Source organism: Vanellus vanellus (assembly GCF_965231255.1).
Source record: "Vanellus vanellus genome assembly, chromosome: 4".
In the NCBI taxonomy this organism is placed as follows: domain Eukaryota; kingdom Metazoa; phylum Chordata; class Aves; order Charadriiformes; family Charadriidae; genus Vanellus; species Vanellus vanellus.
The window spans coordinates 17,563,956-17,580,925 of NC_138909.1; the positions used below are offsets into that span (position 1 = coordinate 17,563,956).

General features: G+C 38.9%; 1 protein-coding gene across 3 annotated transcripts in view; it reads right to left on the minus strand.

The window, feature by feature from the left end:
- LRBA (LPS responsive beige-like anchor protein) overlaps positions 1 to 16,970 on the minus strand; it is a gene marked incomplete at its 5' end in the record, with an annotated part of 425,426 nt that overhangs the window by 324,584 nt on the left and 83,872 nt on the right. For 2 of the 3 annotated variants that reach the window (XM_082482677.1, XM_082482676.1), the window contains 8 exons: positions 2,952 to 3,390; positions 4,035 to 4,206; positions 6,768 to 6,875; positions 7,285 to 7,412; positions 8,697 to 8,877; positions 9,285 to 9,438; positions 10,709 to 10,884; positions 11,941 to 12,975. In XM_082482677.1, the coding sequence (XP_082338803.1) occupies positions 2,952 to 3,390; positions 4,035 to 4,206; positions 6,768 to 6,875; positions 7,285 to 7,412; positions 8,697 to 8,877; positions 9,285 to 9,438; positions 10,709 to 10,884; positions 11,941 to 12,975 (2,393 nt within the window). Of the gene's footprint in view, positions 1 to 2,951; positions 3,391 to 4,034; positions 4,207 to 6,767; positions 6,876 to 7,284; positions 7,413 to 8,696; positions 8,878 to 9,284; positions 9,439 to 10,708; positions 10,885 to 11,123; positions 11,214 to 11,940; positions 12,976 to 16,970 lie in introns of all 3 variants that reach the window. The other variant, XM_082482675.1, reaches the window with a different exon arrangement.

The window sequence follows — 16,970 nt, forward strand, 5'->3', positions numbered from 1 at the left end:
ACAAAAAGTCATAGGAAACTAATACCCGCAAGTTATCACTGTGGAGCAGTCCAGATGGCTACACAAACCCCTCCAAAACCCCCTGCCCTCTGCTCTTCCATTCACAAGCACAGCACTGTCTACTGCTTCAGTCCATGCACCCCTTTCACTCCTCAGTATATATTCCTTCACCGGACTAGCTTCCTTTCAGCATCTGATATAGTAATTATTTCTCAAGGTTAAGTGACAGAATGCTGAGATTGAAAAATGGCTGGCTCTTTGGAGGTGGGAAGAAGAGAGAAAAGTCCAGCTGGGACAGCGTGGCACTGGAAAAGTAAAAGGGCAAAACAACAAGTATTTCAACTTTTCATTGACTTGCTTTACAAAACACATTGCAATCTAAGGGGTTTTTTTTCATTATTTGAGTGACTTTGTAACTATATAGAAAAAAGAACAGAGAATTGCAAGTGACTGAAGGACTGCTACCAATGCCCAGTATTTCACTAGTGTACATGTATCACAGTTTCCTCTGATAAGAGGGTTTTGTAGGTGTGATCTACCTATGTCAGATATCAGGACTGCAAGTGCCCTATTACTTCCTGCCTAGTTAACCTGCTTTACACCAATTCAAATCAGATTTCCACAGGCAGCACAAATCTTCAGTTCTAGCAATAGCTAAAAAATAATTCCTAAATGCAACATGCACTTCTGTACCAGATCTCCAGACAACTGTTATTTTGTTGTTCAAATCTCTACCACTCAGCAATGAACAACAAGAATTTCCTGAGGAAAAACATTAGTCACTGACTAAAGCATTGTATTATTTCACATCAACTGCCGGACTGCTGTAAAGAGCAATGATAGGCCTCAAAGGGGAGGTGCTAAAAACACTTCAGCAGCAACAGGGAGAGAGGCATGACAAGTTCTAATTCAGTGTCCCTATTGTACCAGATTTCCCCCTCTGCCTCCATCCTCCTGCTGCTCCCAAAACAAGTCCTCCTGTTCAGCACCACAAGGAGAACACAGTGTTTACTCTGAGACAGGAGCAAGGGGGCCAAACGCATACACCGTCTGTGTCTAATCTAGCCAGGCAACCACCACCATCTCTTCCCCCACTAGTGATATGGCAATCTGAGCTGAGAAGACACGTTGTGACAGCTGCATCCATACCCCCGGCAGAGATGCCCTCCCTTCCTTGGGTCATCCACGTCGGCTAGTTTGAGCACAGCAGCCATACATTGCAAAGACATCAGAGCCAGAGGAAGTTGAAGAATAAGCAGAGGATCAGATACTGGTATGGTAACAAGGGATCCCCTTGCATCAGACAGACTGTAGAATTTCTGGATATGACTAAGGCTTTTCTAGAGGCAGGAATGCAAGCGTTATGGGATTCTTTCTTTTGTTCTTTGTTTTCTTTGTTGTTTTGGGGAATCCTGGAGAGGTAAGTCAGTAAGAGTAATAAAAGCCAATGTGGTCTACCATACTTGAGAAAAGATAAGGAGCTAACGAGACTGAGATGTAAGAGACACCAAAACTATTATCAGGAAAGTGGGACTTGAATCTAAAAGGAAAAGAAAGAGAAACAAAGCAAGAATGCCCTATTTTAAATCCGTCATGGCATTCGAGGATTAAGAAAGGCAAATATTCATAAAACAAAATTTTAAAAGCTATTATAACAACAAAACAAATCTAACAGCTTAGGGATATATTTGGTGAATGAAGCCTGAAAGATTTAAAGTAGGCAGAACACAGATGCATTTTCATAAATGAATATAGGCGTATTCTATAGGTGGAAGGACACCTAGATGATCAGTCCATTGTTTTTGAACCATTTTAACTACTAAACCAGCATTCTTTTGCAGGCTCACAGTAACAGAAACTAGATACAGCTTCATGATCAACACACAAGCTAATCTACACATCACTACATTAAGTTATTTGATGTCCGTTTTATTTCTCCAGTTCAAGAAAGACAGGGAACTACTGGGGAGAGTTCAGTGGAGGGCTACAAAGATGATGAAGGGACTGGAGCACCTCTCTTATGAGGAAAGGCTGAGAGACCTGGGTCTGTTTAGCCTGGAGAAGACTGAGAGGGTATCTCATCAATGCTTATAAATACCTAAAGGGCAAGTGTCAAGAGGATGGGGCCACACTTTTCAGTGGTGCCCAGGGACGGGACAAAGGGCAACAGGCACAAAGTGGCACACAGGAAATTCCATCTCAACATGAGGAAAAACTTCTTTGCTTTGAGGGTGACAGAGCACTGTAACAGGCTGCCCAGAGAGGTTGGGGAGTCTCATTCTCTGGAGATACTCAAAACCTACCTGGATGCGTTCCTTTCCAACCTGCTCTTGGTGAACCTCCTCTTGGTGAACTTGCTTTGGCAGGGGGGTTGGACTAGATGATCTCCAAAGGTTCCTTCCAACCCCTACCATTCTGTGATGATGTGATTCCTGAGTCCTTTAAAACTGACTAAATATGCACAGTACAGCAGCACTCATCTGCAAGTGCTGCAGTTAGGAATAGGAGAACAGGAAAAACAAAAGAACAGCTTAAACCCCTGGTCTTTTCTTTGACTTTTGCAGTCATTTCTAAGCATTTTATTGCCCCACTTATCATATTGCTTCTGAGCTGTAACATGTACGGAAACAGAAGAGTTAACTCTTACAAAGAGGTGCTGGATTCAAAACCTTTAAGTATAACCCAGCCACCAGTTATCTTTCATTTCCACAGCCTTTTTTAGCGTAACATAGCATCCCATGAATTGCAGAGCATATTTTCATGATGAACCTATGTAACGTCGGTGGACTTTGTCATCAAAGGTTCTACTTGTAAATCAAAGCGTCTTGATAATATTAAGTACTAGACGACACTGTACATGAGTTCTGGTGAACTGAAATGTGAAATTTTCTGTTTCTAACAGATATCTTAAGCAAAATGAAATAGCCCAAATATTTCAGAAGTTACATTACCTGTCAAAGGAATGGAACTGTACAGGCGGCTCAGCAGCTCCATCACCAAGGACTCCAAGGAAGGTTGGTGGCAGAAGAGCAGCATCCAGTGCAGTCCCATCAGCTGGTGTGCTTACCAAACTTCTCAGGATATCCTTTACATTGACATTTTTTGCAGCTGGCACAGAAGTTGCAGGCTTACTGTCCTCAGTTCCTGTCTCACTTCTACCATCCTGAGACTTATTTACTTCTAATGAGAGTGTGCATAGTACTTCACTGATTGCATCTGGACCTGCACTGACATCCAGAGCTCCTGTTTCAGCAACACTACCAGAACTGTTTGTATGCCCTGAAGCTGGTTCCTCCCCAAGACCAGAATCCCTTCTTCGGACAGATGCTGTACTTTCTGAATCTTCAGTGGAGGCTGAAGCACCAAGAGCAGCAGACGGGTTTTCCACATCTGTTCATATCAAAAACAGAAAACACATTTTAAGTTCATTAACAGAATTACATTCACCACAATGCTCCTAAAGTAGTAACACCAACAGGTGACAAGTGAAATAACACAGGTATAAGTATTTCCTTTTGCCTACTTAGAGATTTAATATTATCTCTAAGTATTTAATAGGAAACATAGAACAGAAAAATTTCCTCCTAATTTCTGAGAAGCCTGAAAAGTTATAACATCCAAATATTGAGAAAAGGAAACAGAAGATATTGACTTAAAAGTCAAAGAATTAAAACTAATTGATTGCCCTAGAGAAGAATAGGAGAAAGAAGTCTTATAGTGGAACCAAAAAGCTACCAGTCTATGCTTCTGCATACTTAAACTTATGCAAAAGAGTAATGTTTCTACAACAAGTATTCATGAATGCTTAGCTATTTCAGTGACATTAACCACCTTTACACAGCAAAATCAACCTATAGATTAGGTTCTTCACAGATCAGAAAAAGATACTCACAAACACTACGGCAAATTGCATACTATAACGTTGTTTAAGTGCTTACAATGCATGTATTTCTACACAATCTCACATGGACTTTACAGAATTTTAAGATGCGTAAGCCACATTATTACATCTGACCAAATAATTAACAGTTCACCTGTAGCAGAAGTTTCATTATTTTCATTCTCTGATTCCTTGAATGACTGGCTATGGTTTGGTGGTCGTCTTTCGTTCTGGGGTTCCAGTATATCTCTGTATTTCGAAACCATGAGCACAGAAATAAAATACACAACAGCCAAAGCCAAAAACTGAGCCTGTTTACTATCCTCCTGTAAAGAAAGGACACACACACAGATTTTTCCATTACAATTTCAGCAGCACGTTTATTTTTCTGTAAAGTATGCCCAGCGCTACCATAAACAGACCGAGTGTAAGCTGATATGTCAACAGTGGAAGAACAATATTCTCTAGTCACAGTTTGCCTCACCTATAAAGCTAGGGAATACAGCAATTGTATTCAAGTGGCACTAATCCTTTCATTTTTCATTTATAAATATGACAACTTTGACTAAGGTTATGTGTTTTGACTACATGCTTCGAATTAGTGCAGGGACTGGGTCCCCTTTATTTACAGGTGTTTCCTCTACTACATTTCCTCAAATGTGCCAAGATATTAACAGCATTTGCTGTGAAGTACAACCAGGCAAGCTTATTCAACAACATTGTAAAAGCATTTATAAACTATTACATATTAATGAAGGAAGTGGAACAAATTCAAATTCCAGAACCAGTGTGAATGTTTTATTATATCATCAGATTGTCCAGATGGGAGTACTGTACTAGTACAATTTCAGCAAGGATTGGTAAATATGCATTTGCATTACAGCTGTAACTTTATGAAGAGATTTTAAGAAAATCTTAAAAACAAATCTTAATATGAACTATGCTAGGTACCTCCCCGGAGTACTCAGTTACCCCTAGTGAAACAGAGGAAAGAGCCTCATCCGAGATCTCACTAGATATTATGATTTAGCCTAAGCCTGTGTCCTATGGCTGTTGAAGGAAGAAAAGCTTTGTACACTTTGGGATCACAGGAGAACTGACTATTTGGATCCTCACTGACCAATCAATAAAAGAAAGGGCATTTTGGTCCCTCCCCATTTCCCTGCCCCCCTTTATTTAAATAAGGGCTCAGGTAACATTCAATTTTTCCCTCTGAGCAGTTCAAGAAAGTAACTTTAACTATAAAGCTCATTTTATCATGATTGTAGTGCCTATTGAAGCCCCACATTCCATGAAGAGTTCTTTAATAAGCTGTACTGAGAGAAGTTTATGAGAAGTTCTATATTAAGAACTAGATAAAATAGCTGGATCCTACCTGTTACGCTGAAGAAACAACCTATATTCCCTTCAGCTTGACCAAAAATCCTGAACTTTCATAGAACAGAAAGACAGAAACAGTAAGCTAATAACAGGCAAGCACAGTGCAAGATTGATGGAAGTCTCCTACAATGGTAAAGATTATAAAGAATCTTCTTGCTAGATGAATTTTTGCACGACTGTTTCCAGCTGTACTTAATAAAGTTGTGATCAAGTGAACCACTACCGCTTCCTTACTTTTTCCGCTATGTTTGTAGACCTCCTTGAAATAAAATTCCTATACTTCTGGAAGTACTAGTACCGGTGGTTAAGTGGAATTCACCTGAGTTCCTCCTATACAAGTTCAAATCATGGCAATCACAATTCTATGTGCTGAACACAATGTAAGAAACTGCATCCAAATCAAACAAATTATTTAGATGCAAGTATAAGCGGCTCAGATAAAAACTATTCCAAAATAGATCTTTTAAAGTCTACTTTTTCCCCCCACAGTAGCCAAAAAGCAGAGTTACTGCATCAGTTTACATTTATTTGTGAAACAGAAAACCTGGTGGATTAGATATGCAAAAAAAGCAGAGGTTGTGTGTGCATACTGTTGTTTTTTTTTTAAGAAAAAATAAGCACACAAGATATGCTTGATTGTGAAGACTGCATTATTAGGTTGTTTTAGTTGCCACCAGTATGGAAGATTCACTTCCTGTTACTCTTTTGCACACTGATACTGAAGTAGGGGTTGAAAGAAGCTTGTTTCAATCAATAATTGCTGTAAAGATAAAACCCAAAGACCTCTCACTATTCTGGATAGAACAAAAGTCACTGTGTAAGTCATTATACTTGCTAAATAGTCCAATTATTGTAAAATAAGTTCTGGTGTCCAAGCTTGCGGCCACCAATGACTCATAGCCATTATAGCTGCTGTGTTTGCTTACAGAGGGGTTTTTTTTTTTAAGCAATCAATCTCAATTTCCTCAATATCAGCTATAAAGTTGCTGACACAGGGCAAAGATATTTTTAGTCAATTCAAGACTAAAAAACATATGCATATTTACAGCACATGCACACAAATTGGTTCCTCTGAGGGGAAGTAAAGGAATTAGAGATGACCTCTAATTTCTAATTAGCTAGAAAGATACTCATTTTTCAAAAAGTATACATAAACGTCTTTATAATACATAGTATACATAAACAGTTTGTCTACGTATAGCATATGAAAGCACACAGTTGTACTAAAACACAACATATTTAATATACAATAGGCAGAATTTCAGAGAATCAGCTCTTAGGAACACACCAAAGAGCCTGATCAGCAGCCAGCGATTTTTATTTCTCCCTGTTTCCAATCCCAAACACTACAACAGCTGCAGAGTATTAAGAGTTCCTAATTACTGTGAGCAGTATTCGGGTTTTGTAAATTCAATTTAGCCAAACTGCATAACACATCACAAGTATTCAGCACACAGATATATGCAGAAGCCCAGCTACAAAAACACCAACATTATTTATAACTTACTACATCTCTGAACACTACTGCTCGAAGTCTATTAATATCCATATCCTGCAGAAGTCTGTCATGGTCTCGTATTGGAGAAATGCCACCAGTCACAATGTCCACTGGACTCTAAAAAAAAAAAAAAAAAAAAGGCACTTTGAAAAAAAAAACAAAAAAAAAACCAGCACTTGTTTCAGATTCCGTTTTTAAAAGCATTCTGCCAAGAATCATTAAGTGTGTACAATCACTCACTGTACATCATATTGTCATAACTAGAGCACAAATACGAGATATGCATTGGATCTGTAAAGGAAAAAAGAATCTGGCAAATTCTTGTGACAGATTTATTTCACCATGGAAGGTTAAATATGTAAATTTTAAATTCACATCTTGGAAAAACTACTTCAGGATTTCCAGCGTTTATGCCCTTCAGCTCTTTTAAAGTATCAGTGGTGCAGGTATAAATTTAAAAACTTATCCCTCTGTACAGAGTAATAATTACTGACTTTTGCATTCCTGATTGTGGTCTGATACTCACCTTTGCTGCAGACTTCCCTGTTCCTGTAAAGCCCTGCACTGTTTTTTGGTTCTTCCCAATGTCTCCAATAGGCTTCATCTGCGCATGCTGCTGACACTCCAAGCAATTTCTTACTGCTACCGCACATACTTGAAGGGAAAAGAAATGTTAAGAATTACTCCAGGAAACAGTATTATTTATATCCTTTACAGAAATGTATAATGCATTTCTGTTTATCACTTAAGCTAAAAAGTTTAAGCACATCAGTAAAATGATATTTTGCTTCCGTAAATTTTAAATAGTCGCAAAACAATGCTCAGAATTCTTTAATAATTTATAACTAATAATTAATACTAAACTATTAGAACATGTATGCTATATCTAATGGACACTTCAAAGTGAGCAAGTTAGCATCCCTCATTGAAATTCTACCATGCATACAGCCATGGGGTGGGGAGGGTGAAGACAGCTAAATTTCAAAGACTAGCAAGGAAGAAAGACAAGCGATACACTAGTGAAACAAATGACAATGTTTGCTTCACAATGCTCTGTTACTCTTGGACCAAATGTTCTGAAGTTACACAATTTATTTTTGTAGCTTCACAATTGTACCTGTTTCATCTAGTATTATTTTCAAAGGAAAAAAGAACTACCCCACCTCTATACCTGTTTGCATCCCATAAATCTTGTTCTACCTGCACAAAGTTTTAATTGCCTAGAAAGGGAGAGGAAGGCTAGTTACTGTTGAGGCTCTGAGCTGCTCTGGCACTCATGCAAATTAAACTTTTCATTACAAAAAGTCTTGCAGCATGCAACTAGCATGAATATTCTCCTCCTACATAAAACAGAACCCAGTTATGATCTTGTATGTTCTCATTTCCAGAATAGTTGTTACTCTTTCAGGTAATGACCACTTTCTTTCAATCCTGTTTGATGCAAACATACTATAATACTGGATATCACTACTGCCCGATTTGAACCTTACTCTTTAGAAATTTACATCTCTAGTTTTCACCATACCTTCATCTACTGACCTCAAGATTTAAACCTCTTTTCTACATATTTTAAAGGTTCATGTTTTTATATATAGTATAAGATTTCTTTTTCTTAGAGTTGCTATATTCTCAGCCTTGACTATTTGGGGAAGTTTGGCAAAAGAAGTATCTTCACGGATAAAATTAGCATATGCATCCACAACAGCCAGGCTGACAAACAATTTATTTTATTTAAACTTTTTAAAGAGGAAAAGAACCCCATATATATGCATTGCAGAGTACAGTAATAGTAAAATAGTAAAAGATCCCAATGCTTCTTTGACTAAATTTAATCTTGATTTAACAAAAAAAAGGACAGGAAAAGACCAAAAGCTAACAATTGTTAACTATTTAGTAACAGCAAGCTCCTATGCTCATTAAGTGGTTTTATTTGCTTACCCAGACGAAGACATTGTCGCAGAATTCCTCCAGATGACATATTTTTCTCAGACTCAATTTCAGTGAAACCAAGAGAGCTTGCAAAAATTAGGACATCCACAAGGTTGATTAATCTCTGGAGAAATGTTAAAGATGCTTCTACTGAAAGTCCTTGAGTTGCCTCAATATTCTCCAATTCGTGCTACACAGAAAAATTGAAAGCAACATTTACTTCTTCACGAAGGTGATATTCCTACAACTTAAATTAAGAAAAATGTATGCTGGAAGTCCATTTTCAGTCACATTCAAAAGTAGTAATTAGTCATATTCTACGAACTATCATTAGTAGTGGGGTTTAATCCCATTCCAGACCACTATGGGACAATAAAGCTAGGCAACTTCTTTTTATGTCTTCAGGCAAAGGGGGCAGGCACCCAATTTATCTTAGGGAAAGCATGGAGGGAGCAAAGGGAGCAAAGTGATGCTTGTGGAAATTTCCCATATGTATTCCTGTTCCCCAAAAGGACAGATATAATAGTTAATACGCTGCATAAAGAAAGGCATCCTACCACAAGAGATAAATTTTCAAATAAAAACGAAATTTCTTACAGTAGCGGATGTGGCAGCAGAAAGCAATGGCAATATACCACCACATGCCATGATCATGTTGTCCATCACTTGAGAGATGAGGTGAATTGTGTTGTGCACAAATATAACATTGTCACTGCTATTCACAAAGTCCATCACAGTTTTTGTAGAATGGCTGTCCAAAACAAACAAAAAAAACCAACACGAAGAATAAAGCTTTATTTTTGTGGTATTTCAGCATATTTATGCTTTCATAAAACTAAAACCAGACAGATAGCAGTGAGGCAGCAAATATCACATGACCATAAGGGTCAATTGATGTACCTTAATCTACATCTAAAGCAACCTTTCCTTTCTGTTCTTAAACCTCTCCAGATCATAGCTTGCTAAAAACATCAAGATGTGTGGTAAACATCATGTGTATGAAGATACATTATAGGATGGTCTATGATTTCTTCCTATAGCAAAAGTCACTATATCAGGCTTTCTTGTATTAGAAAGCTTCCTGGAAGTGTGGACTAGATTTGAACTTAAATCTTTGGAAAAATAAATCAAATATTAAGGGCTTCTCAGAGAAATTAAAAATCAACAAAATACAAAACCTTAAATCCTGTTAAACATGGAAATAGATTTTCAAAACAGAATCTAAACTAAAAATATGTTTTAGCTCTATCTGATGATGTCCTGAGAGGTTAATTTAATCACATCTAAAAATTAGTCACAAAAATTCACCTCAGTTTAAATTGTTTCAATCACTTAAATACTCTATTTCTTCATCCTTATATTGCCTTTTATTGGGTCAGTACAGCTATATAGTTCAATTTAAATTTGATATTGACTACTACAAGCTAATAACAGACACCACTCTTATTTATTAAAACTTAACATTAAAATGCAGAATTACCACTGTTTTCAAAGTTTCCTTTTTTTTTTACTAAATTCATCTTGGTGATTACATTCCAGATCCCTGTAACAAGTTAATTATTAAATGCACAGAACCTATCTGTGTTCACAGAACCCTATGAAAGCAGCAACATAGCATGTGTAAATGCAGAAGTAATGAATACTATTTGGTATAAAATTATTTTTTTAGTCCATATTTAGATACTAGTAAAAGATGCAGGCCCTTACATACATAGGAACATGAAAATCGTGGTCCAATAAAAATCAACAGCAAGGCTGCTGTTGACTTAAATGTAGCCAGGATTTCAGTCAAAATATACATGGAGACCCTCAACCAATATACATTTATGTCTGTAAAGAGTCTTAAAAAAAAATAATCTGAGCCTATTTGGGTATAGGTCACAAAGTACTGAATGAGTAAAATACCAGATGTGCAACATCCGAAGTCAACGAGTGACTCTGATGCAGTTTCAACAAAATCTGAAGTTAATGGTAATTGAAATGCCAGTCTACGTCATTCCATCTAAAGCATAGAAATTTACCTTCTCCACATCTGTATATCTGTTTCTATGGAAAAGAGTAAGTCTGTGAGCAAGCGCTGATGCATCAGTGACCACTTAAACTCAGGAATACGGAACACAGTTGACCTCGAGTCTCTTCTCTGCCCATCCGATGTAGCAGCTAGCTCTTGTCCTGAAGAATCTTGCTGCCTTGAGGTCTGAACACAGTTTGCAGACAGAAAAAAAACTCAACCCACACTCTCATTAGTTTCCATGGCATACACTGAAACGCATTTAATAGACTTGATTTTAGATTAGACTCTGTACATGGTTACAAATAAAGCTAAAACTACTACAGAAATGCTATGTGCTGGATATACCAAACCTACAAACTAGTCTACATCTGCACTACCACACCTGTCAGTTTAGGCGTACACAAGCAGCAACCCAACCTTACCACAGGGGGAGTATATGTTGCTGTAGACAGTAGTTTTCCTCCTTTAAGGAAGAATGGTGCAGAATGAACAGCATCCATTAGCAGGTATCTCTGCAGAAGGGAAGTACTCAGATACATAACTATTTAACCATGAAAAGCTGAGTTAGACACTAAAGACTAGAGGGGTAGAGCAGAGCAGTGTGCACAGAAGCCCAGTTTTAAATTACACTTGCACAAAAAAAAAGGTAGGCTGACATGATGGAGTGACAATCCTATCAAATTTTACAGTTTCAAACATACATACATATATATAACCTCCTGCAGAGTAGCTAGTGTAAAAAATGTTTTCACAAGTTCTATCAGAATATGAAAAAAACTTAGGGCTAATTTTTTTTCTGCACAAGCATTTTTCGCTTCTCAATAATTATGAGCTGTGATTATAAGAGACCAGACTTAAAAGAGTAAAAGGGTGGTTGAGTAAAGAAGTAGAAAAAATTCTAGATAAAATACTCTCAGAATACATAGGTGTTTCTTTCAGTCCTTCAAAATTAAGAAGTACCGACACAAACAAAGCGTCCATCTAGCCAAATACTCAGTCTCCATCAGCATCCATAGGTGGATGCAGAAAGAATAAAATCTTAGAGACTTCTCAGTACACAAATTAGTAAGAATTATGGCTATTTTAATGAAGGGGTGAAAGTATTCTTCAGGTAGCTCACAAAATCCACACACATTAAAATCCCCAAAATGTGTATGGGCACACTTTTTCAAAAATCCCATAAAACAAGAACTTCCTCTTATTTTTAAGCTAGACAGATGAAGAACAGGGATAATTTACCTCAGGTATGGATCTGCGGGGCAGAGGTGCTTCTAGACATGTGTTAGCTTTCAGTTCCAGTTTTTCTGTATCTGATGCAATGCTAGAAACGTCAAGTTTGGCTATTCTTTTATCAGAGGCTCCAGCGGGCTCTGACACATGTGCATTTGTATTTTCTTCAGGTGTTTTGGTTTCACTAGAAAGAATCTTTTCTTCCTCCAGCTTCTTTTTTCGTCCTGAGTCCAGTTGAGTCGCTCCTTCTTGAACTGCAGAACTCACTGTTTCCGGTAAAGAAGTCAGTTCTTGTTTTTTCCCATCCACGCTTTCAGTACCTTCAGATTTTAAATGCACAGATTCAGGTTGCTTCCCTATTGCTTCTTCCTGCTTTGTCACTTTGCTTTCATTAGAGCTACATTCCTCGTTTGTTTCTGCAAACTCTTCTGAAGGTAAAGGCATACTACTTTCTTCTTTCAAATCAACGAAGTCATCTTCATCTTCCACCTCTACTGTTGATTTTTCCAGTCTTTCTGGACTTCCAGGAGTTTCTCCTTCCACAGTAGGCTGCATTGCTAAAGAAGCAGCAGTGACCGCTACTGCTTCTTCCACAAGCTCATCAGCTTTGCTCAGAGAATCTTCAATTGCTTCAGCTATCCCAGTACTAATTTCTGAAACACTGGGCTTTACTGCTTCTGGTTCTGGAGAAAATTCCACACAAGACACTGCTTTTAAATCCTGTGTAGTAATCTCCCTGTCTTCCCCCTCTAATTCCTCCCTATGATTAGATACCGAATGAGTTTGTTGGTCACCATCTGATGAGGTATTTGTCTCTTTTTTTTCAGTACTGCACTCCACACCATCATCAATAACGTGGGAAGGAGCAGCAGCATCTTCTTTTAACTCCAAGCACTGTTGCTTTCCCTTGGTTTCAGCTTCTTTGCTAACTCCAGAGATTGTTCTAATCGAAGCTGAAGAACATATTCCACTCCCTTCACCTCCTTTCCCTTGGTACTCCCTGTACATTTGAGAAAGACTCTCTTTGTGCATTTCAAAAGTTACCTAAAAGAACAGAATTGAAAGTACATTAAAAATTATATATTAATGACTGTTTTCTCTGAAAAAAAAAAAAAACATAAAACAAATCACTGCTCAAATCACAAAGTTATACTACAAATTTAATACTGTCCTCATGATAAAAACTAATTTCATGCTGGAGATCACTTCAACTGAGAGCATGTTTTTTCTTAAGTGTATCTGTTATTCCTGGCCAAAAGAAAGAAAAAGTCACACCAGAGTCAAAAAATCCTAGACTGATCCTAAGGACAGGAAATTAAATGTTTACTAGAAGTACTCAGAGTTTTAAAGACTACTTATAGTAAAATAAGTGAAAACATTTAAAGTTTAATATTTATAGTTAACACCTGCGTTATTTCCAAGGCTAATCACAGTCACCTGTAACCAGAGCTATCTGTGCTACTTGCATTCAGGTAATTGTATAGGATGCAGATAAAAATGCAACAGCATAACATTCAGACAATTACTAAATTTGAGACAGCTGACAGTTTTTGTAAGGAGGGGACACTGTGACAAGTAGTGGGGGCCCTTACTATAGCTGAGCTTTCACATAATTTTAGCACCTTCAGTATGGCTCAACAATCTGCAAAGATAAATAAACTTTTGAGAAGTTCACATAGAAAAACCACAATGCCACCGAGCCAGAGCAGAGAGAAGCATGTAACAAAGCCAAAATCCCGGGGACCTCAAAATGATACTTAAAATTCTCCAGAGGACTTTTCCTCTGGTGAATGCTATTCACCTAGTCTAAAAGGCACATGAGAACAGCTACACAATCTGATTAAAGTGAGACGACCTTCCTACTGATGCGCTGAAAAAAATTATTGGTTTTAGGTATATAAAAAAAAAATCCAGATAAAAAATTTCTTTATATAAATACTGATAAAACTAATTTGCCCAAATAAATAGCTGTGTGTTGAAAGAAAATCTCACTAGACTAACTGAAGTTTTTATTACACTGTCATTCAATTTAGTTTATCCATACCTTTCTATTTAGGATTTAGATTTATTTTCTATAACAGAAGTGTTTAGCTATCTGTAAGCTTAGTTCTCAAAATTTTCCCAACTTATAAGCTGCAGCTGAGGGTTTTATTTTTCAAAACCATTTTCTTTATCATAAACATTTCCCACAGACAAAGCAGAGCAGTACATTTTACTAAATATATGAATGCACATTTTCTTATTCTCTTACATACTAAACTCATTCATTTGGATTTCATCTAAAAATTCCATGTACATGGTATTCAAAGGGACAATTACTCAGTAGGAATATTTTCTCTTAAGACAACACATGTAAGTCAAAAATTAACTTGACAGGTTAAAAAGGTACTAGAAATTATAGTTAACAAGTTAGAGAGGAACAAAGAAAGAACAAAGGTAAAAAGCAATATTCTTGTCAGGTTGTGTTGGCAACATTACCTTTTTAACATACTATTTTCTCCATCAGTCAAATATAAACTAAAGTACTGCAGGAGAATTGTACTATTCTAACACAAGACCTGAAGCATGTTATTTGTTCAAGGTGATTTAACTGAAACTTAAGTCTCTAGCAACAGAACTGGGATATCTTCCTCCTCTTGTTTATAAAAAAAAAAGTCTTCCTGTACTAGTTTTAAATCAGTTATGTACAAACAAAAAGGTGCGAATTATTACAAATGACTGAAAGCTCATCCATCTGTCACAACGGATCTATAAAATATTTGATTACAGGGTATTCCTTAACAGAGCATGTAGGGGGGCATTATTAGGAACCAACTAGGGGAAGTGCCCTACTGGACCTACTGTTTGTTAAAAGAGAAGGTCTTGTGGGGGATGTAAAGATTGGAGGTCGCCTTGGGCAGAGTGATCACAAAATGATAGAATTTTCAATTCTTGATGAAGTAAGGCGGGGAGCCAGCAGAACTGCCATCTTGGATTTCCGTAGGGCAGACTTTAGCCTGTTTAGGAGCATGGTCAAGACTGTCCCTTGGGAGGCAGTTTTGAAGAGCAAAGGTGCCCAGGAAGGCTGGGCATACTTCCAACAGGTGCTCTTAAAAGCGCAGGAGAAGGCCATCCCCGTGTCTCGAAAAACGAGCAGACAGGGAAGATGACCAGCCTGGCTAAATAGAGAGCTTTGGCTGGACCTCAGGAAAAAAAGGAAAGTTTACATTCTCTGGAAAAGGGGGTTGGCAACTTATGAGGACTGTCAAGATATAACAAAGCTGTGTAGGGGGAAAATTAGAAGGGCCAAAGCTCAATCAGAACTCAGCCTGGCCGCTGCAGTTAAAGACAATAAGAAGAGATTCTTTTGGTATATCAATAGAAAAAGGAAGACTAGGGAAAATGCAGGCCCACTGATGAATGAGACGGGTGCCCTAGTGGTGGAAGATAGAGAAGGCAGAGTTACTAAATGCCTTCTTTTCTTCGGTCTTCACTGCTAAAGCTGTCCCTCACGAATCCCATACTCTGAAGGCAAGGGGGAAGGTCTGGAGAGAGGAAGATTTTCCCTCAGTTGAGGAGGACTGTGTCAGAGACCACTTGGCCAAGCTGGACATTCATAAGTCCATGGGCCCTGATGGCATGCACCCACGAGTGCCGAGAGAGCTGGCGGATGTTATTGCTAGACCACTCTCCATCGTCTTTGAAAGGTCATGGAGAACAGAAGAGGTGCCTGAGGACTGGAGGAAGGCTGACATCACTCCAATCTTCAAAAAAGGCAAGAAGGAGGACCCAGGGAACTACAGACTGGTTAGTCTCACCTCTGTCCCTGGGAAGGTAATGGAGCGACTCATTCTGGATGTCATCTCCAAACACGTTGAGGAACAGGAAGTTATTGGAAGTGGTCAACATGGATTTACCAAGGGTAAATCGTGCTTGACCAATCTGATAGCTTTCTATGATGTTATAACTGGTTGGCTGGATGAGGGGAGAGTCGTGGATGTCATCTACCTTGACTTTAGCAAGGCTTTTGACACTGTCTCCCATAACATCCTCATTAGGAAGCTGAGGAAGTATGGGCTAGATGAGGCGACAGCGAGGTGGATTGAGAGTTGGCTGCGGGATGGAACTCAGAGGGTTGTGATCAGCGGCACAGAGTCTAGTTGGAGGCCTGTAACCAGTGGTGTCCCCCAGGGGTCAATACTTGGTCCAATCTTGTTTAATATATTCATTAATGACCTGGATGAGGGGACAGAGTGTATTCTCAGCAAGTTCGCTGATGATACCAAACTGGGTGGGGTGGCTGACACCCCAGAGGGCCGTGCTGCCATCCAGCGTGACCTGGACAGGCTGGAGAGCTGGGCAGAGAAGAACCTAATGAGGTTCAACAAAAGCAAGTGCAAGGTCCTGCACCTGGGGAGGAAGAATGCTAGGCACCAGTATAGGTTAGGGGCGGACCTGCTGGGAAGTAGCTCGGAGGAGAAGGATCTGGGGGTCGTGGTAGACAGTAAATTATCCATGGCCCAGCAATGTGCCCTTGTTGCCAAAAAGGCCAATGGAATCCTGGGCTGCATAGGGAAGAGTGTGGCCAGTAGGTCGAGGGAGGTCATTCTCCCCCTCTACTCTGCACTGGTGAGGCCACAACTGGAATACTGTGCCCAGTTCAAGAGGCTCCCCAGTTCAAGAGGGACAGGGAACTGCTGGAGCGAGTCCAGCGAAGGGCAACTAAGATGATTAAGGGATTGGAGCATCTCCCTTATGAGGAAAGGCTGAAAGAGCTGGGACTCTTTAGCCTGGAGAAGAGAAGGCTGAGGGGAGACCTTATTAATGCTTACAAGTATCTAAAGGGTGGGTTGAAGGAGGATGGAGCCAGACTCTTTTCAATGGTTCCCAGTGACAGGATGAGGGGTAATGGGCACAAGTGAGAACACAGGAAGTTCGGTTCAAATACACGGAAACACTTCTTTACAGTGAGGGTGACAGAGCACTGGCACAGGCTGCCCAGGGGGGTTGTGGAGTCCCCTTCTCTGGAGATTTTCAAGACCCGCCTGGATGCAGTCCTG